Raw genomic sequence first — 16,754 nt, forward strand, 5'->3', positions numbered from 1 at the left:
CCCTCTGTAATGATTCAACAGATTTAAGGTTATCTGCAATCCACCGTGCTTGGTATCATTTGCAAACTTAACTAAATTGTTACTTATATTCCTATACAAATCATTTATATATATTAAAAATAGCAGCAGCCCTAGCACTGAACCCTGATGGACACCACACTTAACATCGGCCAATTCTGATAAAGTTCCTCGAACCATAACCCGTTGCTTCCTGTGTCTGAGCCAATTCTGCACCCATCTAAAATCATCACAGTGAACTCCCACTTCTTTTAGTTTGATGCTCAACCTCTCACGAGGCACCTTATCAAATGCTTTCTGAAAATCCAGATAAATAACATCATATGCTACACTTTAATCATGCCATTTTGTTGCTTCCTCACAGAATTCCAACATGATAGTAAAACTTGAACTCCCTCTTCTGAACCCATGGTAACTGTTCAGTAACAATCCTGTTCTTGCTATGTGTTGCTAAATCTTATTCTTAATAATTCCTTCCAATAATTTACTGGTCTATAGATGCTTGGATCTGCCCAGTCACCCTTTTTATACAGTATAATGGGATACTATTTGCCATTTTCCACTCCTTTGGAATTTCCCCAGTGCATAGTGACTTTCAATAAATATATGTCAAAGGTTTATATATGTACTCGCTAACCTCCTTAAGAACTTGAAGGTAAATATTATCTGGTCCTGGTGATTTGCTTGATTTCTGCCATTCTAAGTAGTACTACTCCCTCTACAATTTCCAAATCCTTCAATACCTCTGTAGTAGTCCCGTTTACTGCTGGGAGGTTATCCTTTTCCTCACTTATGAAGACCTCAGAAAAATGTGAGTTTAGAGTATGTGCTATTTCATTGTCTGCATTTTTCAATTTCCCTTTACTATTCCTGATGTAACACACCTCCACCTTGACTGTTCTTTTACTACAAAAATACTGAAAGAATCTCTTTTGGTCATCTTTCGCCTTACCTGCTGTATTCTACTTTGACTGTGTTTTAGTCTCCCTAATATCCTTCTTAATGGTTGCCCTCATGTTCTTATACACCCTAGGATTCACATTAGACTTATTAGTCTTAAACATCTTAGACAGCTGTTTTTTTCCTTTTTCAACTCTTTATTAACCCACAATGGAGATTTATTTTTAAGTTTCCTGGAATCGTAAGTAATCATTGTTTCTACAATGCCAGTTATTTACTTACAGATATGCTGGTGTCAGCTACTGCTGCTTACTGCCCTGCCTAGCTGATGCTAGTTTGAATACAAATAACAAATAACAAGGAACTTTTTCAAACGCTCCCCCAAACTCTCAGCTGTTTTTGCTCCTGTGCGGGCAAAAAAAAAAAAAAAGCAAAAAACCCTTCTAAGAGGAAAAAAAAGTTTAAACATTCCCGCACAGCTCCTTAGTGGCAACCAAAACGCAAAGTTTCTAAGAGAAATATGTATTTTTTAATTAGCTCACACCACAGAATACAAAAACTCTCAGCTGCTTTTCCTTTGTGTGCAAAGATGAACATTGACCATGTACTTACCATTACAGTCCACATTTTATGACGAGCCTCCTGTGTTAAGAGTTACCAAAAAATCTTAGCTACACACTGTGAAAGACTACAGCCTTACTGTAGCATTCAGATCACAGTCAGCATCATGCAATAGCCTTCCCTTAGCAACATGTAAGTAAAAGACTCAATAGGGTAGTCAAAAATTATTACTCAACAAACTAAGTAAATTTCCAAATAACAAAAGGACTTCATGAAATTAATTGTTGCTAACCAGCAGCTAGCAATAAATTCAGAGGGCCGTCACTTCAACTTGTTACATCTGCCCATTAAACCGTCTTCCAGAGATCTTTTAGTTCTATTAAAATCTGGCTTCTTTGTGTTTAGGTTTCAATCAAGTGATGAGATTTTCATGCCATGTCTTCTGCGAATGAGAGATAGTGAAGCTTTCATGGCAACAATGTAAAAATTGCTATTAATGCCTCTAGTAGATGGTGCAGGGCTTTGTTTTCTTGACAGAACTGATTATTCTTTCCTTGTTTAGTTAATTACCAACATCTGCATTTTTTTCTTTTTCCAATATGTTAAAAATTATTCACCCTGCCATGTTGGACTTCTGTATTGTACTTTTTGTTTAGCTTACAATATGCTGGCATTTCTTTTATCTTTCATAGACTGTTCTTGGGTACCTATGCTTTCCTTTTATGGCAAAAACAAATGCTGCAACTAAGATGGAAATTACATTACATTACATACATAAAATGATGCTACAGGAAGCACACAAATGTCTGAGAAATTAAGGTCACCTAAAAGTAAGAGAATCACCTGTCAGCTAGTTGTTGCACTTTCACCTAAAAATTAGTGAGTGACCTACCTGCAAAATAAGTTTCTTATTTTTACCCAAAGCTTTAGAAAACTTGGCTCTCAGCCCATTTGGTATGTTGACCTGAAATGGTTAACTAATTAGCCAATCATCATTTGATCACTTAAAGTATAAAGCTTGACCAGCAACAGTTTACATCTACAGACTTACCTGTCAAGCAGTTGTTTAGGGTCACATAAAATTTCAAAATTGACACTTCAATCAATTATTGGAGTACTTATATTTTATTAAACGATTTAGTCAAATACATTATCTTCTTTTATATGGAGCCTCTGACATGGTAAAAAGGATGCAAGGTGTCAAGAAATATCCACAAAGAATGCCAGGATCTCCTCTGATCTGTCTAGAAATGGCCTTACCCCAGGCAGCCAGCCCCCAACTACCACAGACAGCTGCAGCCTACAAAGGCTAAAAAATGGGGAGCTGGTTAAAACCTTAAAATATCTGGTATAATGAGACAAGTTGCACAAATAATATTTATAATTCACAGTTTTATTTTAATGAATGAAAAAAGCACAAAGAATAGCCAATGCAAAAACAAGGCAAATGAGATTTGCCTAAAAAGGTAATAAAAGGCAAACAAGTCTTAATATGTAATCTAGATCTAAATGCAACCCCAAAACAATTATTATAATAAACCAGCGAAATAAAAAGAAAGCAATACTTACAATATTCTCCAAACAACGCTCAATCACAACCTGAGGAAAGATATATCATCCACCCAGTTAGAAAGGTGAACGGAGGTCCCTCAGGTGTGAGAATCATGGTGGCCCCACATCTTGGAAATTACACCCGCAGGACATATATAAACTTAAAGACACAGATCATAAATAATAAATTATAAACATAACATTACAGAAATTGCATTAAAATAATATTCATTAAAAAAAAAAACACGAAATCAGAAAAGTACACATAAATCTGGAAATCAACCCTGGCTGAAACATTACAGTAGTGGGAGCAAAACAGGAATCAGTCATGAATGGGAAGCAAGATACATACAAACATACATCCACACACTTACACAAAGGTAAACACACTATTAACCTAACTCACACATTTGGAATGAGGAAGAATATTGATTAATCATTATCCTGTTGGAAAATTTAAAAGACTAAAGTTTAGAGACTGACTGGTCAAGTTTGCTCTGTAATTGCCATTCTAAAGCCACAGATTCATCTCAGAAAATAGCATAAAATAAACTAATGTTCTTAAAATAAATTATACACTGCACTTTCTGCTGTAACTGACATACTCACAGCACAAAATAAAAACAGGAGCACAATGAAACCCTAATTAAATTTAAATCAATAAATTGGCCACAGATTTAAAAAAAAAAAAAAAAAAAAAAAACAGAAGCTAGAATAGTCCCATGTATGGAGTCTTTGGCCCTACATCCTACACAACTAGACTGAAGCTGTGCTGTAGGCCATACAAAGGAACCCAACTTCAACACCCCATCCTTGGAAGAATGTGTTGAGGTAGGCCATGGTCTCAGCTGACTCCAAGTTTATTAATAGCTGCTTTGCTTTATAGAACAGAAATATAAACCATATATGATCATCCTTTTTCACTCTCTCGTACACACACACACACACACGTGCACACACACACACACTCAACAAACTTAAAATTTAAGTTATAGCGTTAGTAGATATCTGAAAATATATACAGTATATACTTTCTAAAATCAAAAGAATGAGAATGCAGTTTAGATAAGAGATATTTTTATTGCAAGTTTAAATTTTTTTATTGTTGTTATTTTTAAAATTTCTGAACATTTTTCATGAAATGAACTTACTAGTCAAAATAAAAACTAAAAACTGAGGCATCATGCTTCTAATCAGTCTCTAGTCCAAATGATATGGCAGAAGGATCACTTTGTAAAACAAAATACAGTCAACTAATAATATAATATCCAATACATATACTGCTGTGTATTTGGCAAACTGAGAACATGAATAAAGGCTAAGTACTGTTGTGTTTACTCCCTTAAAAGAGGAGCATAAACCATCTGCATAACACAAATTGCTTTAAATTAAACTAAGGAATCCACATTTACAGCAGTTTGTTTTGTTTAGCACTAGAAACAACCAATAGTAATCTGACATAAAATGTTTTAAGTTCAACTAATTCATAGAATCAAAAAAATAAAATACCAAAAAAAAGGTAAAAACACTCTATTGAGAGGTAGAGTCCAGTGCACAAGGCTAAAACACAAATAACCAGCCTGCATCAGGTGAACCTGGAAGGACTGAATTCACTTTTAAATCTGAATAAACATCAGGCGCTATGTACATACATACAATAAATAGCATATACAATCTTTAATCTGATACACTTCACAAAAGTACACTTGTACTAATAAATGACCAGGTTAATCTCTAACAATCGCAGCAACAGTCTTTTTGAAAATAAAACTTTTTTTTTTACTTGTTTTAATGATGTTTGTTCTGTTATTCGTATACATGGTTTGAACAGTGCAGGCTGTGAAATCCAAACACAAATGACTTAAACTTTATGACAATTAAAAAATGGTTGCTGAAATTTCATTCACAAAGTTAAAATTGACTTTTACTCAGAATAGGATAATCAACATTAATCCATATACATGGTCAACTTTGATCCACTAAAATAAAAGTTTATTTTTTTATAAAAATATGAAAGATAAGCAAATTCCCTAAGGGTTCACTTTCAATTGCTATTTGGTCCTGCACAAAGCTCTGTTTAGGACGAAAAGCCTCAGAACAGGAGCATGTAAGTTTCTGTTTGATTTTATTTATCTATGGATTCACCACAAAGAGCTGCACGTTTCTGTGTGAAAAGGTTACTGCCATTGGCTTTATTCAAATATATACTAATCAAAACCCACTATCCTGGGTGTTCACTTTTCACCCATGAACTACACCCCTTGTCTAGCCGGTCTGCGCTTACTATGAAAGCATAGTCTTCTAGAACATTTTAAAAATAAAATAGCCCCAAACCCACTTTGGTTTCTTACTCAGCCTCAAAGCTCAGCTTACTGCATTTTCTTTAGAAGTACATGAAGGATACAGTCATGGTCATCCCTAGTCAGTGTGCAGACCACTGAAACTGCATGTCCTAAAATCCGCACATCTCCAGTATCTCAAGGACTTGCCCAAAGGACAAGAGATTCCTGTCTGCAACCTCCACCCATATTGTTTGAAGTTATTTACTCCACACACCTGTAGCTTCACATCACAAGAGAGCGTGACATGTTCAAGATGGCCTTGTGGCAATGCTATTTATGAGAAACAAATTTGTATGACTAGTTTTTGCGTCAGCTACAAATGTGGAATGCACTGCAGGATATCGGATATCTCATATTTGAGACTTCTAAAGACAATGGCTGACCTAAAAGATACTATTTTAATTATGGCACAGACATTTAACAACAGCTATTCAGCTAGACTTGATTTCATTCAGTAACATTTACAGCAAGGCCAGTGCTAAAACCTCAGTCTTTTTCAGATGTCGAGGTCTATTAGTCTTTTGACCATGGCAAATCCTGTTTATATAATGTGGACAAAAGAAAACTGAAACACTTCACTGGACTGTTTCTTTATTTTCAGATGCACTGCTTACTTCAGTGCCTTCATTTAATACTTCTGAAGCCTGAAATTTGTTTTCTGCTGAACATTTTGTAAAACAAAATAGAATGAGTGCAGTCTAACTTAAAATTAGAATGTTTTTGTCTTAGGCAGGTTAATCAGAAATTTCACATACAGATTATCAGCAAAATACCAAGTCTACAAGCCTAATATGACATGAGTTGAGACAGTGACCTTGACGCTAAAATCCATGTGGACGAATTCTCTTAAAACACAGGTTATAACTTGGTGAACTTAAAAACAGGAGATGAAAACATACATAAGCTTAGTAACCTGATGTACCATATAAAAGGAAAAAGAAGAGGGCAACATGCCACAAAGTTTCTTGATACAACAACTGATTGGAAGCTATTGGAAGACTTATAAAAATTCTCTTGACACTATGAGCATGTGTCTAAGAATGATAATTCTGGATTCAATGTCAAGGAATATAATAGAAAAAAGTTCAATTTATAGAAAGTCCAGAAAGAACACATCCAATCTTTGTTTTATTATGTGATTTTTGCACTTTCACTACTACACTAAAATAGTAAAAAGCCGGTGAATCCTCTCAACTATGTTTCAGATGAACATAAACACACTTTCATTTTGACTCTGGCAATGGTCAACAACTAAGAATATTCAATGTCCACTGTCACAAGCTGTATGCCACCATATACTTTCAAAGAAAAGATCTGCAAAAGTTATTAATGAATAGGACATATTCTATTAACTGAAAACCGTAGAAATGGAGCAAAACACACACATATAAATACAGTATAGTTTGATAAAGTAAAATGAAAACAAAAGAAATACATCAACTAAAACTAACAACGATAAAATAATTTCAGGTGAGCTTTTTGTAGCCTGCCAAATCCAAGAACACTGCCTTTAAACAGCACAATTTAAATATGAAAAATAAGCACAATATTCACAAAAATTAAGACTGATAGTACTTAATTTTAATTTCATGGTAGACCACTTAGTTTAATCAAAAGTATGTAAATATCTGACCTCTAACTACAGTAATTTTGAGTCATATCTTCAGGACTTTTGCAAACCTCTAACAAAGCTTAACAAAGCTGAACAAAACTTGTGAGTGAAAAATACAACACTATAACCTTTGTCCAAAAGAGGGTAATGGGTGGTGATCGTCAACTGCAGCAACAGCCAACCGTGTACAGTATGCCAACCCATCATAGGGCACACTTTCCAGCAGACGTAATCTGTACTGCTTGGGGAAGCAGGAGTCGTGGCAGATAACCCATGTGCACATGGGCTAAGCATATAAGTATCACACAGTGTTTGGGAATGGACTTGATCCCAGGAATACAGAGATATTATGCTGTAGTACTAACCACAGTGCTGTAGATTTTCATTACATTTCTACAGGAACATTTTTCTTTCACAGAATGTCCATTGTCATTACAAATCTAAATTCGGAAACCATCATTTTGTCTTCAGAAGCTATTAGAAGAACAATAATTATAAAATCTGCTTATAAATATCTCATTTAAAATATCAGCAGTTGTCAAATATACACACTTAAGCCTTTAGCCTTGCCCATTACAATTTTGAAGGCCCACAAATGCTTATTAAAAATTGTGAATTTCTCAACTTTTCTCTGTGTTGTCAGTATATATGCACTTCACCAGTTTTCTAGCATTACGTATGCCTGGGACAGTAAGAAAAGTTAAACTTCAAAATTTATATTTCTTACAGCATGCTTAATATTATATTGATATTCACATTACGGTTGATCTCCTTTGTTACAATGATATATATGTCATAGAAAAGTGTGTTCCTGGTAACAGCAAACTAGCTTCCACATACAAATGACACCCTCTGCACATAAGAAAACAGTAGGTATATGTATGCAGTTAATTTATTTTAAAGAATCAATAGGCAGGGTTTGCAAAGAATTATTAGGAAATAAACGGGAAAAAATGCTCCTCTCTGTTAATTACACTTTTGCCAGGAGTTCTGGGAGAAAATCAAGATCCAAATAAGAATGGGATGCCAGTCTATCCTAGCACACTCTTGCTCCCACCAGACTAATTTAGAGCTGCCACTCTATCTAACCTGCAGGTGATTGGGCACACACACACACACAAGCACACACCTATTTAACAAGCTTTCAAATTAATACGGCCATCCTTTGTTTTGTCTTTCTGAAATAAATAGAAGGACTTGTACAATTAACCAAATAATGTGCCACCTAATTAAAAGGATAACACCTTTAAGCAGCTCCTTTTCTTCAATTACTAATGCGCCTTTTTATTAAAGTTTAATTGGTAAAAAGGTGTTAAAAATATGCTTCAAAATAAACACTACATAAATCAATGGTCCTTGCATATTTTTCTTTCCAGAGGTTCCCAAAAATTATGCTAAGGATGAAAAATTAACAGAGTAGTAAATTATAATGAAAAAAGTTATTTTTTAACAGAATATAAATTGTGGAATAAATACCTTTAGATTTTTGGAGTCTATAATTATTTTACATGTGTTCCCGGCATAAAGAATCTACCTATTGACAAGAACATCATAGTAATACATGACAAACTGCAAAGAAAACTATATGTACATACATCCAAATTAACTAGAATCAAAACTGTTAATATTTTTCTTAAATATCTGTTATTATTCCCATATATAAACAGCATAGAAGTGATTAACTATGAAAACATTGCACTTGACAAAATATGTTCCATGACATAGTGCATATTATATGGAACTCTGATATAGCATAGATAAATTGACTTCTACTGCAGAATTTAAATTATAATAAAAAGAACGCTAACTTTTAAATGTATAAAAAGTAAATGTTTTAAAAATTATTTTTCTTCTTTGGCTGTTAAAAGTAATTTACAGAGCAGTAAAAATGTATACTCCAATACCCTCAAGATATGCAGGACAACCAGCCAACCTGGGTGAACCAGTAAAATGGCTGTTAATCAGAGAGAGAGAGAGGAGAGAGAAGGAAGAGCATACATTACCCAGAAAGTTAACTGGCGTGAATGTCAAAATAATCACATTTTCTATTATATGCAGTCTACATCTGATATTCTTACTGATAATTTAGTATATTACCAGTAAATCTAAAAAAATGATCCTAGAATTCTTTCCTGGTGAACTAAGACTTGGTTAAAAGAATGAAAATTAAAAAATGTGGAAACATAAGATGGCCAATTAAATAATATTAATTTTTGTCCATTGGCTGCAAATCTGATTTTAGTAATAAAGACTAGGGTAAAAGATCTACCATAGACATAATTGTGCAGAAAAATAACTGGAACTAAATGTCACAACAGAATAAGTGTTATTATCAAGCCTGATCTTAGGACAAAACAGAGATTTATGGCAATTCATCCTTCAACTGATGAGTAAACTTAAGGTCCTTGATTATTTCAAAATTTTTGCTCTTCATAGTTTAAGCCTTGCTTGTTCAAAAAGATGTGTAGTTTCTAAACAAAACCATTTTTGAGTCTGTATAGTTACTAAAGTTGCATGTTCTTCCTCTAAAACACATTATAAACAATGAACTGAATGAGGACAACATATAATAACACAGTCTTATATACTTTTTTCACTATATTTTAGGACAAATATGAATTAGATGGACCATTACAGGTAAATAAATGATATTATAGATTAAGAAAGAGCCCACATCTTATGATTCTTTAAAACGAAACAGTACTTGCTGAAACTACTTACTTACTTCATTTTAAATTGTGCCATTAAAAAAAATTACTGAGCTTTTTTTTGGAATGTTTCAGGTTAAATGGTATATGAGTATATTATAATAAACTGTCATCTGAATGTGCATATTCATTTTTTAAAATCACTGGTTTTCTTGATATCTTGTAATTAATTAACAAAACTGTATTTGCAGAAGAACAATGAACTTTATCAAATAGCAAATGAAAGATGGGTTGTAATGATTTGAAAAACACTAAACATAATATTCTGCACCCTATGGTAAGGTAAAATGTGTTTGATTTCAAATTCCTACTGTACACTGCATTCTTCAATCAGAATATTTTCTGTCCGAAGTACAAATTTAATGGCCTAGCTTTTTGAATATTTGTAGCATGATTAGAAATCTGCAAACTGTCAAATATATTTAAAGAAAAGGAAAGTGCTTCAGTAATGATGTCTGAACTCAGCAAAATTACATACTGCATTTCTAAAGTGACTAAAGTTCATTTGAACATCACCTCTCATTATCTGAATATAACAAACATAATTAAAATGTATATTTCTATTATGTAAATATAATTTTAAAATTAACATTTCAATGCTGTTGATAACACCAGTTATTGAATTATCATAAAAAAATCCCAGTGACCTTAAACGAACAGTTAGAGAACAGATGGATAATAAATCATATTGTATCATTTGCTTATTTTCTTCTTAAGCAAAAAGACAGATATGTAATATTTGTATATCTTATTGTTTTTTGTTATTTAGGAGCATTACTGTTTGCTAAGCCCCTACCACCCCTGAATAGGTTAAATTATGGCTTTTTTTGCTCCTGATATTTTTAAAAAGCTATCAATAGAATCAAGCTTTTGTAGAGGAAAACTCAGTTATTCAATAATGCCCAACATGAGTATCTGCCTAGGTTAGCCTTCAGAGAAAAAAAATGGTTTTCCAAAAAAAAAAAAAAAAAAAAAGTTTCTACAGTGCTTCTACTGTAGACCCAAATAACAACCAGCATTTAATACAAGTAAAGTCAATCTTTACATAATGGTTAGAAATACCTTTTGAAAGAAGGCAAATCTGTAGGGGAAAGGGGACCAATGAGTGCCTTCACCCATAATAATATTTAAAAAATCATTTAGTATACAAAATTGCAGAACATTAATAGGCCGAATTCCAAAGTCTAATGGCAAACTTAGTACTCAGACATTTGTTGCCTAAAACCATGCCTCCTAAAATAATGCTATTCCAGTGTCAAGTTGGTAAAGGCACTTCTGCACTATGCACAGAAAAGGACATATTGTACATCCCCAAGTCTCAAACTCAGAGATATCAATTTTGACCCATGAGATGGATACCTGGAATTGCTATCACTAGGCCACAAAATAGCATTTTCTACAATTTAGTATTACTGTATGCTCTACTATAGTGTCGGAGGACATATAAAGTAAAAAAAAAAACAAAAAACCTGTCTCTCTTCAGTCTATAAATGGGAGGCAGCAAAAGAAACGTTGGTCCCAAAGCAAATACTATACTCAAAAGTGAACATGTGAGATTTGTTTAGCTTATCCAAAGAAATGCCAAAACTGAAGATTAAACAGTTAACAGTAGAACATATTGTTTGTGATGCTTGTGCTTGGAAAAAGATGCAAAATATGCAGTGGCATAACAACAATATGCATGGTTCAACATGTCAGAGAGAAATGATTAATCAGAAGAACATATAATGTTCCAGTCTGGCACCACTTCCGAGTGTGATTCATCAACCATTCATAGAACACACTTCATAAATATGTTCAGACAGAAATGAAATGGCACAGCTGCATTGTTTTATGGTCATCCTACATTTTGTTACCTTAATTTTGTTTGTTGTACAGTAAAAAGATAATTTTTAGCAGTTCCAGGGAACATAAAATAAAAATCAATGTTTATAACAGAAATTCTCTTTACAAAAGATGCAAGTTAAGTCTTTTCTTTAAAAAAATCCACTGTGCTGCACAAGATGGGAGGCACTGTAAAGGCATCTAGCTCGAAAAGGTGTCTGTTTCCCCCAGGCAAAAACTGGATGGATGACAAAAAAAGTTCCTCTTAACAAAAGCCACTTTCGACTCTCAAAACCGTTATGGTATAATGGCAGGAGACCATCTAACCACAGTCAGATTATCTGCACTGGCAGACCGTTTTTTTGCAGATTTCCTTAAGTCCTTATACTTATCATCACATAGCCGAGAAATTGCCTGCAACAGAAAGGGAAAAAAAGAATATAAATGAAAAGTCTTGTTTTTCCACATAGAAACATATATTTCATTTTCTCTACAGTGCATTTCCTGAATTAACTTAATTCACTTCAGAATCATTAGGATGCTGGAGCCTATGTCAGCAGCATAAACTGCAAATCTAGTTCAATACATGGCAGACACCAACACATATTCATGTCATGTAATTTTCTAATCCACTTAATAAAAACCATTGGTCATTTGGAAGGGGGGCTAAAGCCTATCCTAGCTAGCATAGGACTTAAGGCAAGAATAAATCCTGAACCGGACACCAATCCATCGCAGAGCCAATACGCATACAAGCCATGCTCATTTACAACAGTCAACTTATCCTACATGTCTCAGGGAGAAATCTAAAGTACATGGAGTGAACGCAGGCAGATGATAGGAAAACATGAAAATACCACACAGCCTTGGTTTGGAGCTCATTGTCCCTGTAGCTATGGAGGCAGCACTGTGTTACTCATGTTTTCATAGGTTTATAGAGCACTAATCTAAGTTAAAGCCTAAACAATCAACATATAAATATTCTGTACACCCAGTATTGTACTTAAATAAACCAGACTCTAAGGCCAATCCTCTTGTTTCCTGCAAAGGCTCATCACTTAAAAATATACATTTTTGTGGATACACATTTCAAGCATAAATATTACAGTCACTTTTTCAATGTATCTAAACATAACCTATGCTTTTTCCGTATTAATACAACGTAATGCTGATGCACTACTATAAATACATCTTCATTATCTGGATCAAGGCACTCTTTAACTAAGGGAGCTACTCTCCATCACCTGTTCAGAGGAAGCTATTGTTTTACTGGAGAGAACAATAACCTCTGATGTTTAAGTGCCTATTTTCATTCTGACCACATGCCACCTGGCTGCAAATACTTTACAGGTCAGTCATCGGAAGACAGCTCAATAATATAATCCATTAACAGCACAGATGTAAATCTCAACTCCTCAAAATGTGTTAATCCTGATCTCAAAACTGAAAGATATGTGATTGGGTAAACACCAATTGCTAATAGTTTTGCTGTACTAGTAATAAATTATAATATCATTTAGTTCATTCAAATACAAAGCTAGTAAAATGCCTTTAACTAGTTAATGCTCATTTTGCTGTTTTAAAAGTACAATTAAAGCACATTTAAACAGGATTTGTTTTTCTATTCATGTGGAAGTAACTTGGAAAATGTCAAAATGAAACCATGTATTTAGATGTCTTCAAATTACATTAAAAAAAAGGCTGAAAATTTCTTAAATTAGTATTTGTTCCCTTTGTTTAAATAACCTAATCTGGATGAGGTATTCAGTTCAATGATAGATCATGCTTCTTCTTCTTTTGACTGCTCCCATTAGGGGCTGCCACAGCGGATCACCTTCTTCCATATCTTTCTGTCATCTGTATCTTGTTCTGTTACACCCATCACCTGCATGTCCTCTCTCACCACATCCATAAACCTTCTCTTAGGCCTTCCTCTTTTCCTCTTCCCTGGCAGCTCTCTTCTTAGCATCCTTCTCCCAATATACTCAGCATCTCTCCTCTGCACATGTCCAAACCAACACAATCTCGCCTCTCTGACTTTGTCTCCCAACCGTCCAACTTGAGCTGACCCTCTAATGTACTCATTTCTAATCCTGACCATCCTCGTCACACCCAATGCATATCTTAGCATCTTTAACTGTGCCGCCTCCAGCTCTGTCTCCTGCTTTCTGGTCAGTGCCACCATCTCCAACCCATATAACATAGCTGGTCTCACTACCGTCTTGTAGACCTTCCCTTTCACTCTTGCTGATACCCACCTGTCACAAATTACTCCTGACACTCTTCTCCACCCGTTCCACCTTGCCTGCACTCTCTTTTTCACCTCTCTTCCACAATCCCCATTACTCTGTACTGTTGATCCAAGTATTTAAACTCCTCCACCTTCACCAACTCTACTCCTTGCATCCTAGCCATTCCACTGACCTCCCTCTATATAATAATCAGTAATGAGTGAGTTGGATAAACAGTATACGAATGTAATTGAAAACAGAGTAACCAAAAATAAAATAACCAAAATGCAAAATCCCCTATAAAAGGTTGAAAATACTAATTTATGTGGGGAAAAAAAAAAAGTACATTTATCTTTTTACATCAGTCAATTGTCATGAAGTGGCTGAGTTCAAAATGCACAGCTGCAAAAACACCCTCCAAAGTTGCCCACGAGAGGGGGAAAACACCATCAAAATGCCCGGACTAGAATCCCAAAGGACCAAGATAAATCTTGATAATAATAAAAAGTTTATTTTCACAAAAGCCTGTGTGGACACAAAGCTCCAAATAGCAATTGCCTGAAAGGCAAGGGTAAACACAGAAAAAAGTCCCAATATAGTATCCAAAAAAATCAAAGTCAAGACCAAGCAGAGGTTCAAAAAATCAGTTACACAGTCCCAATACAAAAATCCACAAACAAAGTCGAGGAACAAAGCACACGCTTCATATCCAGAATATCAAAAGACAATAGCAAAGACACAGATACTCAGAAGAACTCTCCACTCAAAGCGCATTCAATGAACCGCCAGAAACTATCGGAGGCCCTCCCTTAAATAGGGTGGAGGGGCAGATCCTAGTGGTGATCAGCAGGTGGCCATGTCCCTTGTGGGACCACCCACAAAGCACAAGGGACATAACTAAGGCCCTTCCCCTTTTACATACAAACAGAAAAATGTGTATAATACTTAAAACAGACAATGCGACTTTGATCCCCAGGATCTGAAAACTTCCTGAATACACTGCATATACACTATATCTCTATTCTATAAAAAAGGAAATTTATTAAATCTAAATACATTATAAAATACTGTTGGATTTCATTGTTCTGTCCCCATTAGAACTTAGTAAGTGCCACTAATTCTAAATGAACATGCACTTTTTCAAAAAATAAAAAAATCTGATTTTACTTCTGTAAATATATGCATTTTTATTAATCATTATTGAATGCATGCAGATTCAAACTTCAGACTTTTCCAGTCTTAACTTGGCATTTTCTTTTCTTCAAAGTTTTTTTTTCGATAAGTTAGAGAGATTGTTCCTCCTTTTTCTCTAAATACAGCAGCATAGAACATGAAATATATGTAATAAATAAAAAAAAAACACGCAGACTACACACATCCAATAAAAGGTGGTTCAACCCAATCAGTTCAACCTTGATTAAACAGATTATTATAGAATTATTATAGTGATGTGTCCAACTTATTCACTCTAATAAAACACAAATTGAAAATAAAACCATGTTTTCATTACTGTCAGTTTTTTAAGTGGCATAAAATAATGCTGGCAAATAATATCTTTAATTGGCAAAAGACTATAATTTTTTTTGTTCTGCCAGGGAAGATAGAATCTGTTGAAAGATCTACTCCATAGTTCTTAAGTGGCAGTCAGTCAACTGAGCAAACATTAGTGTTGGAGGTCACCACTTTCTATAATTATCTAAGCTAAGAATGATGAAAGCAGGTGGGTATTTCAGTTATTATGAAGTACATGCAGGAATGTTACACTCGATGCTTAGCACAACACAGGCAATTCAAGAAAGTTTTTTTCTTCAAGTTCTTTGCTGTCTACTTTAATCTTCCCATTTTGTTTGTGCTTGCTATATTATTAAAATGTGTATCAGATATATTACATTATGAATGAATGGATGGATGTATGACCAGATGATATATGGACACATTCATAATTTACTTATGTTTTCAAAGTCAGGAATAAAACATACACTTCTGTTGCATCCAGGGCTTCGCATACCTATAGTTAAGCAAATGCCCCAAAACATCACCAATTTTTATCTAAGCTTCAAGGTTATTATAGTTAACGAAAACTAAAATCAAAACTGAAGCTATTATTAAAAAAACATTTTCGTAAACTGAAATAAAATAATTAACAAAACTGAATTGAAAAGCTAAAACTAAACGAAACTATTAAAGTAGCTGGAAAGACTAACTGAAATAAAATAATAATTTACTAAACATAATTTTAGTTTTCGTTTTTGAATTAATTTTCTTGCTGTTAGTTTTTAACCCTAATAACTTTTAACTCTAAAACTGAAAGCCATCCACCACGAGCTGCCAGCACATATTCATCCAGTAAACGGAGGCTGGTGATGGAGGCCAGGTGTTCACACAGCATTTGCGGTGACAGAGTGAGCTGAATACACGTGTAAAGCATGTGGAATAGAAAGCGACTTACGTGTCGCCTTTCTTTGCACTTGTTGTATATCAAGATGTAATTCAAACGCCTGAAATCGGAATGTGCTGATCAACAAAAACTTTATCGTATGGCCAGATAAATCACGAGTGAGTAACTTTTCAGTTTATTTCTCAGGTGCCTGCTTTTTGTTGACAGTAATTCACCTGCCACTCTGCACTCAAAGTATATAAAGTATAGAGAAAGTATACTAATCATGAAAAAAAATTCGACCTTGACATTTTGATGAATCTTGACATTTTAGAACTCCCCGAGTCCGAAAATACTATTTTTTGGAATTATGTCTGTGTGTGTGTGCGTGTGTTTGTGCGTGTGTGTGTATAAACACAAGATCTCAAAAATGCAACTAGATAGATGGATGAAATTTGGCATGTGGTTGTTACATCAGAATTGTAGATCTGTATTAACTTTTGGGCCAAATCCATTAACCTGAAGTGTTACGTTACTTGAACACATACTCGATTTTTTTTTTTATTTATGCAGCTGCAAAGTCCAATTTATTCAACTTTACTTTTATAATAATTGTTAAATATATTATTA

The 16,754-nt window shown here is 34.2% G+C and overlaps 1 protein-coding gene and 1 long non-coding RNA gene across 3 annotated transcripts in view; both read right to left on the reverse strand.

Moving 5' to 3' along the window:
- Positions 1–4,090: 4,090 nt before the first annotated feature.
- Positions 4,091–9,304, reverse strand: LOC127528405 (uncharacterized). The gene is made up of 2 exons (XR_007935294.1): positions 7,085–9,304; positions 4,091–7,052 (listed from the first exon to the last, which is right to left on the reverse strand). It is a non-coding gene; the product is annotated as an uncharacterized LOC127528405 (long non-coding RNA).
- Positions 9,305–9,316: 12 nt separating this feature from the next.
- The window catches only part of ccny (cyclin Y), a 192,938-nt gene continuing 185,500 nt past the window's right edge, over positions 9,317–16,754 (reverse strand). For both annotated transcript variants that reach the window (XM_028804110.2, XM_028804109.2), the window contains one exon: positions 9,317–11,930. In XM_028804110.2, coding sequence (XP_028659943.1) covers positions 11,814–11,930 — 117 coding nt within the window. In that variant the 3' untranslated portion in view covers positions 9,317–11,813. The remainder of the gene's footprint in view (positions 11,931–16,754) is intronic.

This window comes from Erpetoichthys calabaricus, chromosome 6 (genome assembly GCF_900747795.2).
Source record: "Erpetoichthys calabaricus chromosome 6, fErpCal1.3, whole genome shotgun sequence".
Classification (NCBI taxonomy): domain Eukaryota; kingdom Metazoa; phylum Chordata; class Cladistia; order Polypteriformes; family Polypteridae; genus Erpetoichthys; species Erpetoichthys calabaricus.